At 40.2% G+C, this 21926-nt stretch overlaps 1 protein-coding gene across 1 annotated transcript; it reads left to right on the top strand.

Moving 5' to 3' along the window:
- Positions 1–377: 377 nt before the first annotated feature.
- htr5ab (5-hydroxytryptamine (serotonin) receptor 5A, genome duplicate b) lies at positions 378–21520 on the top strand. Its single transcript, XM_041814433.1, has 3 exons — positions 378–504; positions 5262–6042; positions 20519–21520. Exons 2-3 carry the CDS (start codon positions 5335–5337, stop codon positions 20849–20851), a joined length of 1041 nt encoding a protein of 346 aa, XP_041670367.1. The 5' UTR covers positions 378–504; positions 5262–5334; the 3' UTR covers positions 20852–21520.
- The last annotated feature ends 406 nt before the right edge of the window (positions 21521–21926 follow it).

The raw sequence follows: 21926 nt of genomic DNA, 5'->3' as shown, positions 1-21926 counted from the left end.
ACGAGCTGGGAGAAAATGCCAGGGGAGTTGGAAGGCTGTTCGCGCGGAGGTATCATCTATCATAAGCAGCAGGATGCATGTCTCCTCAAGCAACCTCTGATCACTGCAGAATTAGACTAATTAGACAGGGACTGTTTTCTGAGAGGCACGCGCTCTTCGTCAAGCGAAAAGCGTCGTCTGCCACCGCTCCCGCGCGCTGTCTCTCACGTGAAGTGCACCCACAAACCCGCACACACTCACAGGTGTCCCAAATGCCTCGTAAACGCTCTGTTTGTGATCCGTGCTGGACTCTGCCTCCCCCTTTTCAGAGCGCGCTGTGGTTCAGTCCAGTGTCTCTGTATCCTCCGCGCGAGCCGTGTTTCTGCTGTCATCAACGCTGAGCACGCTGCTCAATCACTCCGCTGGCTGCCACGAGCTGCAAAGTGAATTTCGACGGAAAACGTTAGGACCGAGCAGAGATGGGCTCGTGCGGGATGTCTGCGTTATAACCGAACTGGTAACGGGGTGAGTTATCGCCGGTTGTGAATTGCCGCCACCGAGTTTTGTTTACCAACAGAAAAATGCCGGTTTGTTGTTTAGATGTGGATTTAAAAAGTGAGGCTGTGTCGTTGAAATAGTGCGTAACAAGTGTTTGGATGTTAAAACAGAGGAGCGAGCGGGCGGGAAACCTCATGGGATGGTAAACCTCTGGAGAAATCTTCAATATTTTAATAGTGAAGTTATCATTATGTGAGAGGCACTTCAGCACAATTGCAAACAAAACACGAGCCCTGATATGCATGGGGAGTTTTATTTTGAAAGGGTAAGAAGAGGGTTATCTATCTTTGTTGTTTGAAACACGTTGGCTTGTGAGGAAAAAATCTCCCGACCACTCACACACCTAAAATTGTTTCATTATGCCTACTTATGATTTGAACGTCTCAAAAACCAGAGGGCACATCTACATAGCCTTCCTTTCCAATCTTGTTTTTCTGAGCTGCAAATGTCAGCCTCAGAGAAACTAACCTTGGTGGGAAAATGGTGTAACTAATGAGCGCTCTAGCCTTTCAGACTGAAGAGCTCCACACAAAGAGAGAGCTGTTCACACTTGCTGTAAGATCCTCTAAGGTTGTGATGGTGATTAGAGGCGAAGATGACACCAAATTTAAACGCCACGGTACTTTTATTTGACCTGAACCTGCAGCCATGGCAGGAGGGTTTGTTTGAGAAATGCTTTTAATATCTGGCTTATAAAAATGCATCTGAAACTTGCAGATTGCCTTTTTTGTGATGAGAAAATTGCACTTTCCTTTTGCTCCTTGGCTGGATATAATTGCAACATAAATAAGTTGATTTAAAAACTGCAACCTCAGTTTGTATCCAGTGAGTGTGCTTAATGAAATATATGTTACCTTGAAATAACTCCATGCTGCAGCTTTGTCTGGAACATGTTCTTGTCTTTCACCACTGTCCTCCAGGCGGGTTCAACTATAAAAGCAGACAGATCCTATGGGACTTAATAAGATGCAAATCACACTATGTCCCTGTTTAAACTCTCACAATAACTCCCATCAACAAGACCATCACCTGCAAATCTCAAGTCAGTAATCGACCTGGATTGACACAAGGCTTTGTGAAAACACAATAGACTAAAAAGTAATCAGTGAAGTGTCTTTCCATCATTCACATCTGCATGTGCTTCCTGCTTTCCTTAGGTGAGTGACAGCTGTGGTCTGATGGAGGAAACAAGCATGTTTGATTGCCTGTTCCCTTCATAAAGGTTGTCTAATTTAATGCCTGTTAGGTTGGTTAATAAGACCGGGGAGAAGAGTGAGCAGAGGGCCTATCATGTGCTTGGTTGGACCCTTTGATTCAAGACTATGGTTTGTGATGCTAAGAGACCTTGTCACATGTCCTATAAATACACCGGCTGACAGACTCGCAGGTCATATTGTTACAACCTGCCACGACATATTGACGATCGACCTCACACAACCCACTGGGTGGAAAAACATACGCTAAAACAGCATTTCAATGAGCACTCTAGTGAATTAACTTTTTCATTCTTGTTGATTTTCTTGCAGAAAAAGCAACACGTCCTTGGAAATGTGAGAAACATTAATTGATTTATTCATCACATTAATGCTTCGGTAATACAGCTGAAAGTAATGTCACTACAGGACAAACAGTCACAAGAATATGATCAAATTGATTAAAGCAGTGATTTAAATCAAACTCAATTAGAGCCATTTATTCCAACTGAATTATATGCATTAGCTGCACTAATTATAGATGTTGCCACAGCACCCAGAGGCCTGGGAAAAACCTGAGCAAATCATCTAGATCCCCTCATTACGATGTCATGAGAAGAGACATGTAAAATGAATGATTATGTTTAATATTCAAGATTTTTGTAAAGACTCTGGAGCGGTGGATAGATGGGATCAAGGTGAGACGCTGTGATCTGTAGTTTTAAAAAAGCCAGCATGGGAAGGTTGTTAAGAGCAAGAGTAGAGTGTTGAAACAGTTGGAACTGAGCATTTATAAATAAGAAATTAGAGATATGATTAAAATTAACATCCTAAATCAGGCATGAATGAATATGTTTTCCAAAACATGATGCATGAAATCAGTATTGCCACCAGTGATGCTGCAAAAGATGAGGCTTTTGTGATTCAAATGTGACTTAGTTAACATAAAAATGTATTTTGGAATAAAATGATAGATGCCTAATATTAGACAAATGATTTTAGAGTTAAATCCATAGCTAAATTATGGTTGTCATAATACCAGAATTTCAAACTTTGATAGGTTACTAGTAATAATGAAATAATAGAGATGTCTGTTTTCATACCAGGGTAACTAAAATTCAAATCCCTCCATCTGATTATGAGTAATTTCTCTTTTTGATTATCTGATTTTTTTTTTCAGGAATGCTCCCATGCACTGTCGTATTGCACCAAAACATTGGCAGCATTTTCCAGATGTTTTTGAGCAGTTAAGACAATGTGCAGGAGATTGCTTGAAATTTTAGATCAGGGGTGTCCAAACTATGACCCAAGGGCCAACTGCAGCCTCTGGTCCATTTTTTAAAGTGCGCAGCAAATTCTAATGTAAATTGAAACATGGTCCACTTCAGAACCTGAAGCTTGTGCTTATTTGTTTTGACATCAGTAGAGCTGTACCACTATCCATATCAATTTATATTATAATTTAGTGGAGCAGAGCGAAGGGAAGTGGGACCTACAGCTACCATTTGTCCATCGTCTTTTGTGCTTCACTTAGCCGCTTGATCTAACAGCACCAAAATTTTAGATGCTACGATGGGCAATGGAGAACCAAGTGACAAAGTTAGAGATTTTGGATGCTTCAGTGACTTTAAAATCTGATGCGTGGAAGCATTTTGGTTTCCTGGTGTCAAGAAATCAGAAAGGAGAAAAGGTTATGGACAAACCAAAAACAGTATGCAGACACTGCAGAAGTGCTGTGACACACTTGATGGGGAATACAAGTAACACGAGGAGCCACTTGGAAAATCAGGGGGTGGATTTTTCTGATTCTTGGGGGGATTGTGGACAGGCCAGGGGTACATATTTTTTGCTAGAAAAGCCTGAAAAGTGTATTTTGCATAATATGTGACCTTTAAGACCCAACTCTAATTACCATGAGCTCAGCACTAGCAGTATTCAGCCCTGTCACAGTGGCGAGGAAACTGGAACTAGACTCATGTGGACAGTCATCTGCCATAGTAACGCTTGGATATGAAAGGGAGAAGTAGGAAGAGAGAAAAGGGAGATGATGAAAGAGAAAGAAGTGCTGCTGTGATAGTAATGTAATAGACAAGACAAATTCATTTACGTTCTTGATAATATCTTGACAGTTACTATATCTTAATTCATAATGCCCTGATGAATGAAGACAAAAAATTTACGGCAGCAAATAGCACATATCATGCTCCTTGTGCTTCTTTTCAAGGCCTTATCCTCAAGCACATAATCTTCCATAGAGTTTGGCATCTTTGAGCAGTTTGCTCTTTTGTGTCTGAAGTTGAGATGAGCTATATACATCTTCTCTCATTTCATTCTCATCCTTGCTTGGTGTGGATCCTGCAGTAGCTCTGCAAGTGCCCATGAAATCTGCATTTCCACCCCAGAATTCTTTACAGCGACTGGCCATTTGCCTTGCCAGTCATTTATAGAAAGCCAGAATGTACACTGTTTTTAGTAAGGATATTATCCTACATTGGATTGCTTTTACTAACTTTAATCCACAAAAGATGAGGTAGGGCAAAGTGACCCAGTCATTCTTTTATTTTTCTGTTTGTGGTTCTCTACGACACTCCTCTTTTAAATTGACTCATTCCTCTCCCGTGTATCTGTCTTATCTTATAGATGTAATCTTTTAAAGTTGGTACAGATCATTGAAAAAGCAGAGACAGATGAGAAAATATGGACAGCATAACTGCATGTAGAGTTTAAATGCTGTATATTGAATTTTAAAGTAGTGAAGATTTTGACAAATTTCATAACCTTCAGCTGAAAGATTTTTTTCCTTCAGTGTTGAACATTGTGTGCTTTAGACTTTGAACCTCGCTGAGCCTCTCCAATGAATGCTTTGCCAAAGCTGGCATGTCAAATCTTGGAGAAAATCCTGTGTTAATACATAAACGGAGGAAATCCTATGAAAATAAAGAGAATCTTCCAAATATAGACTCTGATATGTACAGGGAAAAATAAAAAGCTGTTTCCACAACAGCTTTAAACATAAAAAGCCTCTACAATGTTTAACACGGGGATCTCTCTATTGGACATAGATGCTTGATACTTTTGAATGAGTGTTAAACAAAGACAGCTCTTAGAAATCTTCATTTTGTTATAGAGGCCTGACTTTAATGCAAATCAAAGGACATCAGTGGGAAGATGAAACTGAATATTTATGTTCTTTGCAGACCCAGAGATGTCCCAGAGCACTTTTGAGCCTTTTTAACAGCAGACAAAATTGCACTTGAAAGTTGTAGGCAGGTTGTTTGACAGCTGTGAGGAACTCAAGTGCCTTTTCACTATTGTGAGCAGACTATTAAAGTACCTCTCTGGTGGTGATGTACACTCATATTGTCTAATGACAGAATTAACAGCTTCTCTTTGTGATTTTTTTTTTCTTCATTTTTAATTATTAACAAAAATGGAATCCAATAACATTTTTTCACAGCTTTGAACTGACTGTATGTTAATTGACTATGTATGTTAAAATAATGTTAAGATTACTCTCTTTCTTCTCTGCAGAATGCATGAATGACCTGCAGAAACAGTCTCTGAATCCTCTTGGCCCTCGGTTGCAGGGCGGTGAGCAGCTACCATGGCGTATCCAAACACCAGCATCCTGACAGCCAACCTCAGTGGAGCCTTGGACGGCCATGACTCAGGAGGAAACATCTACCGGCCCTTTTCTGTCTTCAGTGTCCTCACCCTGACTTTACTGGCAATGCTGGTGGTGGCCACTTTTGTGTGGAACCTACTGGTGCTGGTGACCATCCTAAGGGTGAGGACCTTCCACAGGGTGCCTCACAACCTCGTGGCTTCCATGGCGATCTCTGACGTGATGGTGGCCGCCCTGGTCATGCCGCTAAGCCTGGTGCACGAGTTAAATGGGAGGTCGTGGAAACTTGGCCGGGTTCTGTGTCAGGTCTGGATCTCTTTTGACGTGCTGTGCTGCACGGCAAGCATCTGGAATGTGACTGCCATCGCGCTGGACCGCTATTGGTCCATCACTAGACACCTGCAGTATACACTCAAGACGCGCAAAAAGATCTCCAATGTGATGATCGCACTCACATGGCTGCTGTCCTCCATCATCTCCTTGTCACCCCTCTTCGGCTGGGGGGAGACATACTCAGAAGGGACGAAGTGCCAAGTGAGCCAGGAGCCGTCCTACACCATCTTCTCCACCTTTGGAGCGTTTTACCTGCCGCTCTGCGTGGTGCTGTTCGTCTACTGGAAGATCTACAAAGCTGCCAAGTTTCGGATAGGCTCACGCAAAACCAACACAATAACGCCCATGGCTGAGGTAATTTTTCACTTCTTGATAAAAAATCCAATATCCTTTGGATTTGCTGTCACAGTGTGGGTATAAAAGTAGCATAACAATATGTCAGAGTATGTGACAGAAAACAGCTCACATTGAATCTCGTCATTAGCACATACCTCTGTGACTTGATCTGCCTGGTAACTGACGGAACGCTCCTTTCAGTGTAAATAGCATGTAGCACAGTAAACAGGCATAATGTGTGGTCTTTCATCTCTGAGTCTGATGTTTTTAATAACAACAACATAGAGGGTGCTCACTTTGCATAGCATTTCTGTCAGCCTGTGGCTTTAATACAAGATGGAAGCTGCAACGGATCAACTCGGTTCATCTTTGAGTCCAGTGCTGCAGTGACTTGTATAAAAATGGCTCAGCAGCTGTTTAAAGATGTTGTAAATCACTTGTTTTAAGTCTATAATAATTCAAAGAAGCAGGCTGTGGTGTCAAATGAGATCTTAGGTAAACAAACAGCTCTGTACACTCACCAGTATTTCTGCTAAAGCCAAGTAAAATCAAGGATAAACACACTACTCCAGACAAGTTCTTCACTATCCAAGTCTGTAGTTATTCTAATGAGTGCTTTTAACATAAACAGGGAATGTTGTTTTCATAGCAGCTTCACGCATCCCAGCAGGGGAGAAATAAAACTTAAAAACTACAGGTGCAAAGAGACTTAAAAAATCATTTTTCTGTGATCTAAGTTGAGTATGTCATCACAGGCTTGTTTTAGGTAGGAGGGGGTTGTAACTCCTAAATATACATTTATATTATCCCTTTTAATTTTTAAATACATTGATACAACACCTTACCATTATTAACCTTGCAAAGCAGATGGATGCACCCATTTTCTTGTTTCTCACTGGCGAATCCATCTTGTTAAGCTCCCATCTGAATTGTTTGGGCCCGTTTAGAAAGTGGCAGGACCAATCAGCAATGAGGGGCAGTACTTTCAGGCACGGAAGAGTCGCGACGTAAACAAGCAGCAGCCAGAGGCCGGTGCAATTATGGTGGAAGAGCTTAGCATGGATGCTGCTAAAGCGTAAGTTTTGTTCTTCGTTAAAAGAAGAACAAAGAACAGCAGTGAGTTGTTTTCTTTTCAAAAACTTCAAAGGTTAAGTACTTACATGTCTATAGTCGCCATGTTTCGGTTATTCCTCAGTAGCTGCACATGCGCAGCTAGATAGCTGCTACGTCACGTTTTGTTGCTCTTATTGGCCCGTAGAGAGGTGACAGAACATTCATCCAACCACACTCCGAGATTTTTTCAAAGCCTTCTCTCAGATGTTACCTATTGAAGCTTTCCCGTGTCGGGTTATACCATTATAGCATTGTGATATTTTAGTTTTTTCTCTTCTTATTAAATTGTAAAAGATTTTAAAATTCTGTTTTTACTTTGTCATTATGGGGCACTGAGAGTAGTCTACAGAGAGAAAAAGTGACTTTTAAGAAGTGTAGCATCAGGCTGAAGCACATCAAAATTGAGAACAGTGATGGAGGTCTGGATACTTTCATAACCTTAGCCTTGGTTTATGCATGCATCCATCCATCCATCCATCCATTATCTACACCTCTTATCCCATTGGGGGTCGTAGGAGGCTGGAGCCTATCCCAGCTGTCATTGGATGAGAGGCAGGGTACACCCTGGATTGGTCGCCAGTCAATCGCTGGGATGAGCCTTGGTTTATGCCCATTGGATCTCCTAAAGCTACACTTGAAGTCTTGAAGAATTTACAATGTCCTAAGAGGCTTAGTGGTCATTGGATGATAGGCGATGAGTTCAGAGACTGAATATGTGGTTTATGCATGTAGATGGATACTCTTTGAAAGAATTGGAGAGCTGTACTCAAAGACAGATGTCTTATTGATATCACCTCTGTAATATCTCGCTCTCAGTATATATGTCAAGGTGGCGTATCAATGGGACTAATGCCGGCCTTAAACCAGAGTACTCTAAAAAGTCTGACATCTGAGACCCTCTTACATCTAAAGACAATTTGTCGGCATGCTGTTGAGTTTTAATCTCAGACTAGGATTTTGCAAAGGCTGGGGTCACTGACTAAAAGTCTAGAATACAATTCCTTTTGAGATTATTTCCCATCATGCATCTGGTGGAAATTAACAACAACATTTTTTGAGCAGAGAACAAGATGTGGAAGGAGATGGAGATTGAATTTGAGTTAATATCTCTAATAATCTGATGTTTTTAAATCATTAACATTGAGTTGAAAGGAAAGTTAAACACTGAAGCAACTTCGCATGTTACTGCAACAACCTAGGAATTATCCCAGACACACGGAAACACTTCTGAATGAAAACACGTGTTGTCTTACCATAGAAACAAACAGATCGGGCTTTTATCTTGAAAATCTTAGTGGTAGTTTATCATACCTGTCATGTCAACCTGGAATAAATTAACAGACAAGGCACACAAACACACAGGTGCAGAGATCTGACTGCAGCTCTGAGCAGAAAAGTTTTTCAGTCTCTTGAGCGGACATTTAGCAGCTCCAGATTGATCTACGTTCACGTTCATACTTTGAAGAATGAACTGAATTAATGTGCTTACGCACAACACTGGCTCCCAGTGACAAGACCAGCATACAACCAGACCTAAGACTTACGAGTTTGATATTGTCGTAACGCCAAGACTCAAGAAAGACTGCCTTGAAACGGCTAAAATCGAGTCTTATGACACCTTACACCCGATGACTGAGACTTAGGAATTTTGTCTGCGACTCTGAAATCGGAGGAAAAATCGTTAGGTATAAGGCCGCCTTAAGTTGTCTCACTTCTGTGTCAAAATCTGAGAAAGTAAGAGAGGCATCATTTATTTGTGTATGTGGAGCTCCCCACTTTTTTACATGTAATACAACGCCATAACTCAATATGAAATAGTGTGGGACTCAGTATGCCATTGTGGAGTCAACGTGAGTGTATGAACGGTGTAGCTTTGGCTTTGTAGCAGGATTGCAGTCTGAAAATAGCAAAAAAATTATTTAATAAAGGTTAATGCCAAAAATAAATGCAAAGCCAAATATGTTTCCAAGAAAGTCACCTTTAGAAGAAGAGACAAAAAAAAGACTAGAAACAAAGGAATAATAAAATAGAAACCCCGTGGAAAAGAACCATCCCCTACTTGTAAGAGGAATAAGGAAAGTCTTTACTTAATGACAAAAAGAACAAACAAAAGTTTTGAAATGTAAATACAACTCCAGTTCAATAGCACAGTTCAGTAGTGACTATGATTTATGTACATACATAGTGAAAGATCTGCAGTCAGCAACCTGTGCAGTAAACAGACAAGACAAGAGAAGAGCAGGTAAGTGCAAATAGTAGCACAAAGGGACACTCTGTACGGACTCAGTCGATATCCGACTGCCAGCAACAGCAGAGGCACAAGCCAAACTGTCAGTTTTCACATCCTCACGTCCCTGGGCTAAGCATTTTAATGGAGCCTGCTCAAGGACACAGAGACAGATGATGCTTGTAAATGCTGCAACTAATGTTGGCCAATATTGCAGTATAAACCAGACATCACAGAGTCTGATACTCAGAGGAATGAACCACTCTAGAGGCTGTCGAAGTAAGAGCACAAGACTATAGAAATCAGAAAGATGGATTAAAACAGGGTTGCTGTACATGCACAGTTTGTGAGGCGGGAGATACTGCAGGATATTAAGGCAGAAAAAAGACAAAGGAGCAGTGGGGGTCAAAAAATGACTTGGTGTCAGACATATAAAGGAAAACCTGCTACTTTGACAGAAAAGCAAGCAAACAAAGAGCTTCTATGACCTACATCTCTGCCTGTACAACCATGGCAACAAATAGCCACACACATATATGAGCATGAAGCCATGCACCAGATTGTTATGTCAAACTATTACTCAAGTTAATTGGAAATGTAGCACCTGCCTACTAGCTCAACAGAGCAAGTTGGAAGTCAGTGAAATGCACATTTTCAAGATAAGGTGTTCCTAGCAAGACACATGTAATAGAAGTGAGAGACGCACAGATTTGTACTTACATTGTGTATTACATCCAGTCCTTGTAACCTTCAGGGGGATGCACATGCTCTTTACACACTTAACGCAACTTCAAACAAGACTGTCAGCATTAATGTCCTTGTGGTTTAAAAAAAATACTCATAAGGCAAAATATCAGAACAAATCTCTGCTTTACATGAGAGAAATTTAGTGCCTCAATCCCCCACTGTAGCTCAACAAGGTAGCACAGCAGTTTCCTTGTGCTGGTATTTTCTCATATATCATACTGTGTAATTGTTTAGGAGAAGCAAACCAAACAATTACACCCTTCAGGTCATTACTTAGACAAGCAATGAATTTAATAGGTCAGATATTAGTTCTATGGCACCATTGCTTCATTCTAAAGGAAACACAGCATGTTTGATTCTAAGAGTTTTGTTAATTTTTCTTTCATAAATGTGATGTTAAAGACCCTGTAAAGTGGAATACAAATTTTTTTGTGTTAACACACTAGATATGTTGAAATATGGTTGCTATAAATGTGAAAACACTGAGATCTACCTGTGACTGAATTTTGGATTTAGACCGTTAGAGCCCTGGTTGGGTTTAATTTTCGGGGGGCTAGTATGTGGGCTGGTGATGTCACGAGACCACAGTGGGGAATGACCCCGCCCCTCTAACACTACAATATAAAATCAGAGCAGTTCATCTCAGTACAGTCTGTTAGCTAATGTCTTGAAAGTAAACAGTCAGTTAAATGCTGTTTTTTGTCATTGTGAGGTAAATTTGCCAAATCTATCAGCCACCGTGGCCTATTGATCATTTAAAGTATAACAGAGATTTGAGCCAGAAAACAGACTTTGTCTCTTCTCTGGCAGCTGTGGTGTTCATAAGGTCAAGGGGTAGGCTAATAGCATGAGTGTTTTTCTCCATTCAAATTGTAACATTTTTTTTAAATATGAGAAGATCCCAGTTCTCCTGAGTGGGCGTGGCTTCAGCTCATTCAACAGACAAGCCCACAACATCCTGGAGAAGATTTCACTGTGTCATTTTTCATGATTTTGAAGCTAAATTTTATAAACCTCGAGATTTTTTATTTGACTGAAATTTGAACTAGGGGTTCATAACACAGCAACCTGTCATACAACAAACCTAAATACAGATTTATTTTCACTTCACTGCTTCTTTAAAGTGTGAAACAACGTTGCTCCAGAGGCAATCTGTAAACTGGTAAACAGACCAAACTGTGAAATCAGAACGAGGACTTTGTTGAACGAAAACTGTAGAGCACCTTCTCTACAGAGAAACATGGCTGTGGAATTCATTTATCATGTGAAACTGAAATAATTGACAGAGTTCAAGGTTTTTTAGACAGATGTAGAACAGTGACTAAAAGGAAGATAGTCTGTGGGCACTGACTCTGCTGCTTCTCTTAATCCTTATTTATAGCCTGTCGTTATTTCAGTCTCTTTTGTACTGTATTATAATGCATTTGGATAGTGTAACAGTACTTTCTGAAGCGTAATGCTTCTGTTTTAATGAAGGATAAGACGGCAGTTATGTAGGGATGTACTGATGCCAGTCGGTGCCCACACCAAGCCTGGGTTGTATTTTGGCATGTAGTCAAAGCTGTAGCCATGTCTGCAGTTTGTTGATATTTCAACTTAAATGAAGAAGAAGAAAGAAGAGGGGAATGAAAACTATACACTGATAAATTGCCAAGAAGAGGGATGAAGAATGGCGGTTAAAAATAGAAAAAACTTTCAATTCATCTCAACAGTTATTGTAACATTAAAGAGGTAGTGAACACTTTAACATTTTTTTTTTCAGCTGTACACTGAAGTTTCTGACTGAATTATGATAAAACACATTAATGCTGGTGCTTTTTCTGACATTTACACCAAACTGATAAAAATCTGCATTTTATGGCTTGTAATTAGCGCAAGCAGATCTCTGCTTTGAAAAAGTCTTTTCAGAAAAGGCAGGGTTTATGTGACAGACACAAACTTTTTGTTTGTTTGTTTTTTAAAGATGTATTTTTGGGCATTTTTGTGCCTTTATTAGATAGAGGACAGTGGATAGACTCGGAAACAGGGAAGAGAGTAGGGAGAGACATGTGGTAAAGGGCCACAGGCTGGATTCAAACCTGGGACGCCCGTGTACTTTGAACCACTCGACCATCTGCGTGCCATAGAAACAAACTTTATATATAAGGTAGAACGTTACCTTCAGTAATGTCAGTGCTGGAGCCAACGACCCAAACAGATGTCAGCGCACATGACCACCACGGTCCACCACTACATACAGCCTGCTTCAGGGGACTCTGGAGGGGGAAAATCCTCTACCTCAAAAGATCACTCTGAGGCAGCAGTGCTATGGGACTTTTCCTCCCTCCTCTCAGGACCAAACTGCCCTTTTTTGGTGCATTTTTTCAAAAGTTTAAAGTGGGCAGAGTTAGCTCTGAGCTGGGGGTTTACTTACACTTTAAGTACCCTAATTTGAACTCAGTATCAGTGAGTACCCAAATATAAGTGTTCACACTCGTACTTAGTCTGAAAAATGTGGTTCGCTGCATCCCTACAATTATGTCAAGCTGATTTTGTCACCAGTGCTCAGTCACGTAAAATGCTTTTAGGGCTGGGTTCAGTCATGAAAAAGTACATGCAAAGGACCACCAATGTTTCTGCCGTATGAAGGTGTTGGGGCAAAGGTAGCACAGTTATGAGCAGTGTGAAAATCTCCCCCTAATTTTTTTGAAAGTCAGATGTATAGTATAACTCAGGGGTTTTCAAAGTGTGTGAGAGTGAACCTCCCCTAAGAAGAGCTTATTCATTCGGTGGACCCCCACCCACAAAAATGATTCAAATTGAAAATAATTAAACAACATTTCAAATATTTATGTCTAATCTTTAAACATTTTTAACATTAACATATTTTGGATATTTTGGTTTGCAAATGTCTTTAAACATCTGCCTTTTCCTCTTATTCGGTTATAATGCCATTAAATAGCCTTTTTTCATGTTTTTTTGGGCCATTTTATAACTTCTTGTTGCTTCTTTTTTCTCATTTTTTCCACTTTAATCCCACTTTTGCCCTTTTTCACCTTTTTGCCCATTTAAGCTAGCTTTCATCATCCCTTTTTTCCCAAGTTTTTTGCTCATTTTTGCAACATCTTTTTGCCACTTTTATACCATTTTTGGCCCTTTTTTGCCACTTTTTGTCCACTTAAGCGACCTTTTGCCATTAAATATCACTTTTTTTTACTTTTTTTTCCCAATTTTTGCCTCTTCTTTTTGCCATTTTGCCCTTTTTCACTTTTTTTTTGCCACTTTTTGCCCATTTAAACTACCCTTTGCCATTACATACCACTTGTTTCCTCTTTTTTGCCAAAGTTTTGCCACGCTTGACTGCTTTTTACCCATTTAAGTCACTTTCCCCTCAATTTTTTGTCACTTCTCACAAATTTTTGTTACTTTCTGACCATTTTCCCACTTTTTCTCCCCATTTTCACCCATTTTTGCTGCTTTTTGACCTTTTTTGCCACCTTTAACCTCTTTATTGCTACTGCAAGCTGTTTTTGCCTCTTTTTACCTCTTAGATTGTGGCTCTTGCAATGGTATTTTCAATAATTTAGCTCTTTGGTTGAGTAACACTGCTCTATAGCATAGTCCTTATAGTAACTATAAGTTTATCCATTTAGCTCCATGCACGGCAGAGGTTCACAAAGCAAATCCCCTTTTTTCTGGTTCATGGTTCCACGCCTCCCCTGAAGCTCTGTGGTGCCCCCCAGGGGAGGCCCGCCTCACACTTAGAAAACCGCTGGTATAACTCATTAAAATTCTTATCCATGGAAAATTAATGTAAAATAAAAATTGCTTTGGCATGTGCTGTTCATCACATTCACTGACAGCTACTCTGCAGCCACAATTTCAGGCATTAAAAATAAGAATATAATAATTAATCTACCTGCTGATGGAGGTGCTTGATTTCATGGCTCATAAAAAGAGGCATCAGTTTTAATTTCAGTCTGTTATATAGCCAAACAAAAATTACTCACGGGTGCTTTAAGGAGGCTTCATTTTCAGGAAGATGTCAAGGCACAGGTGTGTAATATACAAATAATCATGTACAGTGAGCAGGATATTTTACCCCACTACTGTTCGTTATATTCCTCAGTGCATGGTTACTTTCATAATATTTGCAGAGCTACTGACTATTTCCATTGCTCATAAAGTTCAACAGGGTAAACCTGATCAAGTTTTTTTCTGCACTGAGTCTGAGTCTGTTTATGTTTCCTCTTCCATCAACCATCATCAAACACAGTTGTTTCCAGTATTGTGTTCTGTTCACTGTTCTATTTGTGACTGTAATTTGCTTTATTTAAGAGGATTCAAGCTAACTGGTCTTCCTTTTCTCCACATTTTTAGATCTCCTTTCCCCTTTTTCCCCTCCCAAGATAAATGGGCTTATGCCAGATTTATCAGACTTCTGGCTGTGAACTGGTGTAACTGTTTACTTTTCCCAGGTCTGTGATCATTTCTGAACCCCTAGGAACAATCTGTCTTCACAGCAGGGGTCCAGTAGATAAAAAAGCAGACCTTTGACAGCCTTAATTGACCAATCAGGAGTGTTTAAGATACTCCTTGAAACAGGTCAGTGAGCTGTATTAAGCATTTTTACTGCGATGTAAAGGTCAGTTGATAACTCCTCATGTGTATTCGTATTTATTATCTTTTGTTGGACACACTGTAGTATCCAGAAGTAATCAGTGAAGCACATGTATCGGATGTATCAACATCCAGACAAATAACTGCAGCAATCCTGCTCATCACCACCAGCTTGTTAATGTACGTGGGCAGAAGGTAGAGGGCTATAAATACCACCCATGGCATCTTAAATGGGCTGTCGCACCTTCCTGGCTGTGGCGTTCCTCTAATCAGCAGACACAAAGGTCTGGATCTGTTCCGAAAGCATTAGCAAACATTTAATCAGGCAAATTTCCCCCTTGAAAATTGAGAAGGCACCCACTTTTCACCCGCCCTTATGGTACAAAAAATGCAATTTGAAAACCCTCTATGACACCTCTGAGATAAAGATTACACCACTCCTAGACGTTTTAGTGCAAACACACCTTTACCGGCAAAACAGATTATTATGAAAAACGCTCTGAACATTCATCAGTTGGCAAACATCCACAAAAAGCGAGACAGAAAATACAAAGTGATGGCTTGGAATGCATTTACTCAGAAATTCCTCCAAATCCTCAGAATATGCCTAAGTTATGCAAGTTTGGCTTGAAATTAGTGGCCAATCTCAAGGTGGACCAATCATCAGCTATATTAGATCATGTTTTATTGCTCTGATGGACCGACTTTAATGTCAAGTTCCATTACCCAGGCATTCAATCCTGCGGTTTTAGCAATCAAAGTGAAAATCTTTTATTAGTCATTTTGCTTCCCACAGACATACACGCAGCTTATGCTTGTATCAAACTGGTCTCATTACCCAGCCAAGGTTTATTCTCATCATTTCCCTGAGTACGTGGAAGAGTCGAGGCACTAAGAGCCTGCACGCTGAGTTGTGATGTGAGGGATGGCATCAACATCCAAGATAATAAACCTTTAGCTCTCATCCATCAACAACACACCCACACAAACACATTAAGAGCTACACACACATACACAGCGCCAGAAATAGAGGTTTGATAAGGGAGGAAGGTGCTCCGTTTCTTGGCCCAGATGCACAAATAACACAACATTACAGTACCAAGGGTAATAAAATGTTATGCTAATGTCACTGCAAATATTGTTAATGCTTTTTGTCTTATTAACTTTTACATTTAGGATTTTATTCAGCCTCAAAAAAGGCTGCATTTAAGATTGAAATACTTAACCTTTGATGCATTAATACTTTAATGCTCATAAGTCTTTACATAATTTAAGCAGATGGGTAGCTGCTCTTGGTCGTTAAAGATAGAATCAGTCACAGATGATATGACTCAATCCTGCTAGATACTGCTAGCAGCGAAGAGATGTTTACCAAAAGGAAAAGACAACCTGATCTATTAAGTTAAGATTGACCAGCCAGTGCCTCTAAAGCCTTCTTATACAACTAAGTGTTCTGCAAATCACAACCAACTAGCTTTAAAGAGTGCTTACCATGCGTGGGAGAGTTTTCGTGTTCAGCCTTGAATGTAGCACTTGTGACCAAACTTCTTTCTATCATTTCCCTCTTCCTAAATTCAGATCCTATACAAGAATAACGTGACACCCCAGATAGACTGTTTCATGTATCCTTAGAACAGGATGTGTTTCAAATTCATTTGGGAAATTTTCCTTTCGCGCCATTTGAGAAGAGCAGTAATTAAAAAATATCTTGGATGGTGACAGGACAAACATTCAATCTGGGCCAATCAGAGTGACAAGAGAAACTGAGGAGAAGTGCAAGAAGCTACTTCAGAGCTAATCACTACACCGGTGGCAGCCATTGTATACCAACTTACAGTATAACTAAACCCCTATTGTAACTATTGCAAACTCATGCTGAAGCAGGTTGGGAGGACAGCGAAAACATCTTGTCATCATGAAAACCTTTCAGTGTTCTTTTATCTTTTTGAATAAATAAATATGGTTCAGTTCTGATAAAACTGCCATTCTATTATTGCTACATCCAAGCTAAATGCTACACTGGCAGCAGATGATTGCTTTCGGCTTTTAGTACAACTCAGTCCTGCCTTTAGCTACCGCCTTGTTCTCCTCACCTTGCACTGATTGGTAAGGTCCATTTTCAGACCTGGCACAGTCATTTCAGATTAGAGTTTTGTGAGATAGATTTGGCTGATGACAGACATGGAATCTGGCCAACCGACCTGCTTTGAAAGGTTAATGTAAGGATTTATATACTTGAATGGAAAACTTCTGGTTTACAACAAATAAAGCGCCAACTTAGTTGAGGGCTCAGAGAGGTCAGTGTTTCAAGTTCTTATTTATCAAAAAAGTTGTGGTATATCACTCTCTACTTCTGCTCATTTGTTTAGTTTTCTATTTCAGTTATCTTACAGAATAAACAGACTCAGTATGACATGTAAAATGGCAAACATAGAAGCTTTGGATAGAGCAAGGCTAGCTGTTTCATGCTGTTTCCAATGCTTGCTGATCTAAGCTAAACACTTCTGCTTGGCTTCATAAGTAGAATCTAGCAAGGCAGGAGTTATCTTTGCATGTAACTCTTGGAAAAAAGCAAAAAGGTGCACTTCCCAAGATGTAAAAACAACTTCTTTAAGTTTTATTTTTATATTTCCAAAGAATGCTTCATTTTTTCAGCGAAAAGCTTATTTACCTTGAAGTTAGCTAGCTAGTTAATTTGCCTCTGTTGTCCACTAGTTTGTCATTTTAATCCCTGTTCAGACCACTTACTAAAGCAAAGAGACTGTATTAAAATGTTGCAGGGGACAGTCACAGCTTGAATAAAGGCCCAACAGTCAGTGTTGAGCCTAAAGTCTGAGTTATGCTTCTGCATCAAAGCCAATGCTTAGTTCAACATAGCTTAAGCAGTGGCTCTTAATCAAGAGGCTTTTTTGTAGATCTCCTCAAGCTGCATCTGCCCACAAAATTTCAGAAATGTACAACAAAGTCAAAGGAGTGGGTCTCTAACTTCTGTTTTAACATTCTGGCCACTGAACCGGGAACTAGCATAAAAACTGCACTGTTGAGTATTGTCCAGCGACACATTCACACACAACTAGGGTTGTTCCGATTCCAATACCAGTATCGAAAATACATCCGATACTGCTTAAAATGCAGGTACTGGTATCAGCAAGTACACAAGTAAATCCACACCATTTAACCCAACACTGAACATCTTTTCATCCATTTTAATTGAATTATGATAATTTATTACCGCTAGCTCGAATACAAACCGCAATATTGTTTTCACTTTCTGAGGGTCTGTCAGCCAGTTGCAGGCTGTTCGTCATAATGTGATGCTGTCTAAATAGAGCATAATGGAGAGAGAGATAGAGAGAGCCTGTGATGCAGCCCCCTGTATTATTATTATTTGGCAGTAAACCTCAGTAGTCAGCAGGAAAACACCTTTAGGGTCATAGAGATGCTGTCCTTTATGATTCTATTTGTAGATTCATATTCTTAGTCAAATATAAGTCTAAAATTATTTGCTAGTCTGCACAGTCAATCCAGAAAGTTCACACTGGTAACGGATCTGTACTCAGTATCAGCCGATACCCAACACCTTGGTATCAGAATTGTATTGGGAAGGAAAAAAATGGTAACGGAACATCCTTCCACACAACCACCCAACTATGTGGCGCTCACAACCCAGTAGGCCACTACGTCATAGCTAACGTATTATCTTGATGCAGAAGCATTAACCAGGCTTAAGGCACATCATGTGTCTCAACAGCCAGAGGAAGTCGGCCTGTCACAACATAGAGCAAAGCTGCTCTTGAATTCTCCAGGAGAAACAGACAAGAAATGAGATATCTTCAGCCTTAAGATCCTGGTATATAGTGATGTAAGCCAGCTAGATGGCTCAGCGGTCTACTTTGCTGACTTTACAGTAGTATAGAAGATGGGGGTGTTGAAGTCCAGGTCAGGGCATCATCAGTATCCAATCCAATCCAATCCAATCCAACTTTATTTGTTAAGCACTTTGAAAACAACCACAGTTGACCAAAGTGCTGTACAGAAGAATAAATAGAAGTACAGAATAAATAAAAGTACATTAAAAACCATGCAGCTCACAAGATATGAAAGAAGAGCACTACATATAAAATACAGAATCAATTTAAAAGACATAAAACATAAGTAACATGAAAAGGCACGCATTAAAATACCAAATAAATATAAAAGTCGACAACTACTGTGTGTTAAAGGCCAGAGAAAAGAGATGGGTCTTAAGAAGAGATTTAAAAACGGGTAGAGAAGAGGCCTGTTATCCAGTGTGGGCTCTTGGACAAGGTCCTCAGCAGCATGAATACCGGTCCATCTCAAATCTCTTAAACCAACTCCTAAATGACATAACATTGTAAGCCTCTTAGCCATTTAGTTGTAGCAACCACGGATGGTTCCAAAATCTTAGTCCTCTAGTTTTTTTTATTTTATTTTTGCTTCTTGACAAAAAGCAGAATTGCAAACTATTGCAAGTTACTCGCTTACTGAGCAGATGCCCAGTAGATGTTGCAGGTTAGCACCCTTACTTCCCCTCCTCCCTCACCCATCCTTCAGTGATCTGACTGAGTTCTGCCATTTGTAGAACTGATCTCCATCCAAGTATACAACCAAAGTTAATTAATTTATTATTTATTTGACATATTTCAGACCAAGCACGTTTTTTCTCTAGTTTTGAAAGTCCGTTGATTGTCCTTGTCTTGTCACTGGTCACCACCATTGTGCCCTTCAGTAGATGGAGCCATTTAAACAAAGCAGTGTGAACACAGCGCTGAGAACAACCAACTCAGAGTTTGACTAATTCTGTTTATAGAAAGTCTGTACTCAGTGATATTTTGAGGTAGGATTTATTTGGTGTATGCTGTATTAATTTCTGAAATATTGCATATTATACTGTCAAAAGGGAGGAAGCCAGTAAAAAGAGGTTATATTACATGAAAGGATGTTTTTGATGTTTAATGTGTGGAAACACTGCTTTTTTTGAGTGAGCCAGTCTGTTTCAGAGTACATCATAACCTCATCAGAGATATGCTCTGTAAATGAGGATCTGCAGCTAAGTGCACATTTATCTACTGCACCATTTGGTATATAATATGAAGGTTTGAAGCCTTCTTCCCAGCAGCCCTTTGCTTTTAACCTCTGGCCTCTGCTGTAAATGGATTTGCTTCATCCATTTTATCAAGTGCAGTTCCTGCTGGCCTGTATTGATTCAGCTAAACTCACTCCAGAGGGGATGAGTTTCTCCATCCCAGTGCAGGATCTTGCTTAAATGTTCAGCAGAACTCAACAGCTAGCTGGTGCACTTTGCTTCTGACATATTTAGAGAAACAGTTTGTCTTTAGAAACACAGCTGAATGACCCTGGCAGCTTCACTTGATGAACAAATAAAAAGTCAGCCTTGAGCTGTGCTAGGCAACAAATGAGTGAGGAGAAAGATGGCAGATTAATGTTGACATTTTCTTTTTCCTTTTCCTGGCTCTGCGGTATGTTTGTGAAATGGCACAAAATGGGCTTCTGGAAAATGCAGATTAAGATGCGGCGGCAGCTCTGTGTGCTTTATGTTTGTTTGAAATGAAAGAATAAGCTTCAACTTGTTTATCCACCTGTTGATTCACACTTCTGTTCAGCAGGCTATAATCCATCTTTTGTTGAGCAGCCACAGAATTCACACTTCAGCGATTGCTTTTTTGTGGCCTGCTTTGTTAGAGATACTGCTTTTCTAATGCTAACTAGGTTTGTCTGATTGATTCATAAATCAATGGAGTAACTGAGTTATTTTGTGCCTCACAGGTAAAGGAGGAAACACAGCAGCCGCAGATGGTGTTTACTGTGCGTCACGCCACCGTGACCTTCCAGACAGATGGTGACACGTGGCGTGAGCAGAAGGAGAAAAAGGCAGCGCTTATGGTCGGCATTCTGATCGGCGTGTTCGTACTTTGCTGGATCCCCTTCTTCATCACCGAGCTCATCGTCCCGCTGTGCTCCTGCGACATCCCGCCTCTCTGGAAGAGCATCTTCCTCTGGCTCGGCTACTCCAACTCCTTCTTTAACCCGCTCATATACACCGCCTTTAATAAGAACTACAACAATGCCCTGAGGAACCTCTTCTCCCGGCAGCGCTGAGCCACTCTGCACGCTCAGCAGACACACTACACCAGCACGCACTCCTCAGTGTTACCGCTCCAGGAAGGAAGGGACTAACCTGTCTGTTTTTATCACTCCCATCATTCTCAGAAGGATGATAACCAGGAGCTTTGTCTTTAAAGCTCTCTCTAAAACTGTGTTATTTCTATTTATGTTTTGTTTTTATTATCATGCTAAGGTAACCTCACAGCTGGACTGAGATGGCTGTCTGAGCAAGTGTTCCTACGAAGGAATAAATTAGCTGTTTTGTGGCAGCAGCAGATATAGTGATGTCTACATGTTGGCTTCTATCAGGCTTGTTAGGGAGAAAGGCACGTAAACTCCCTTGTAAACAGTTTCATCATCATATGAGAGGCTGTGGGAAGCATTTCAAAGTACAGCTGGAAGAGATAAATAAGGAAAGTCTTTAAGAACTGAACAAAAAACCTCATTAATCACAATCCAAGATCAAACTCTGGATTAGTTGCAACACTAAGCAACAAAATGCTGAACAAAATAGATAAAGCCAAGAACTTTGACAGTCTCAAAGGTTTTTCAGTCAAGTAATATATTCAGCAACATCTTCTACCCCATGGCCGAATCAGACTGCACAGTTTTTTTTCTTCTTTGTCTTTTTTAATGATGGCACACCAGATAGACTGTTTCATATACATAGATATATTTGACTGGGAAACCTCCCATTTAAGGTGTTTGGTAAAGGCAGGACTTTTCCAAACGTTTTCTGAAGGGGATTGGACGAACGTTCTGTCTGTCAAATTCATGACAGGCCAATCAGAGCTACAAGACAGAATGAGTTGGTAGATATGTGCAGCTCCAGCACTAACCTGAGCTGTACAGGCTAGCCTTGCTGTAGTGTATAAATGCAGGAGGCGAACAAAACCATCGCCTTTACTTAGAGAAGCTTTTGTTGTGGATCTTTGCTCTTTTATTATAAAGAAATGTGGCAGAGGTCTTATTAACGTGCCGCTTTTCTACAGTTACATCTGAGCCGATGGCTACAGTGGTAGCAGCCATTGTATACACCGGCTTACAGTTCAACTTAACTTCACCCGTA

Source organism: Cheilinus undulatus, linkage group 19 (assembly GCF_018320785.1).
Source record: "Cheilinus undulatus linkage group 19, ASM1832078v1, whole genome shotgun sequence".
Lineage (NCBI taxonomy): Eukaryota > Metazoa > Chordata > Actinopteri > Labriformes > Labridae > Cheilinus > Cheilinus undulatus.
This window is presented reverse-complemented; position numbering and strand designations above follow the sequence as displayed.

Bases quoted from the DNA above. Each gene is read 5' to 3' on its own strand.
- htr5ab (XM_041814433.1), top strand. From the start codon at position 5,335: ATGGCGTATCCAAACACCAGCATCCTGACAGCCAACCTCAGTGGAGCC. The intron at 6,043-20,518 runs GTAATTTTTCAC...TGTGCCTCACAG, and splicing joins CAATAACGCCCATGGCTGAG to GTAAAGGAGGAAACACAGCA.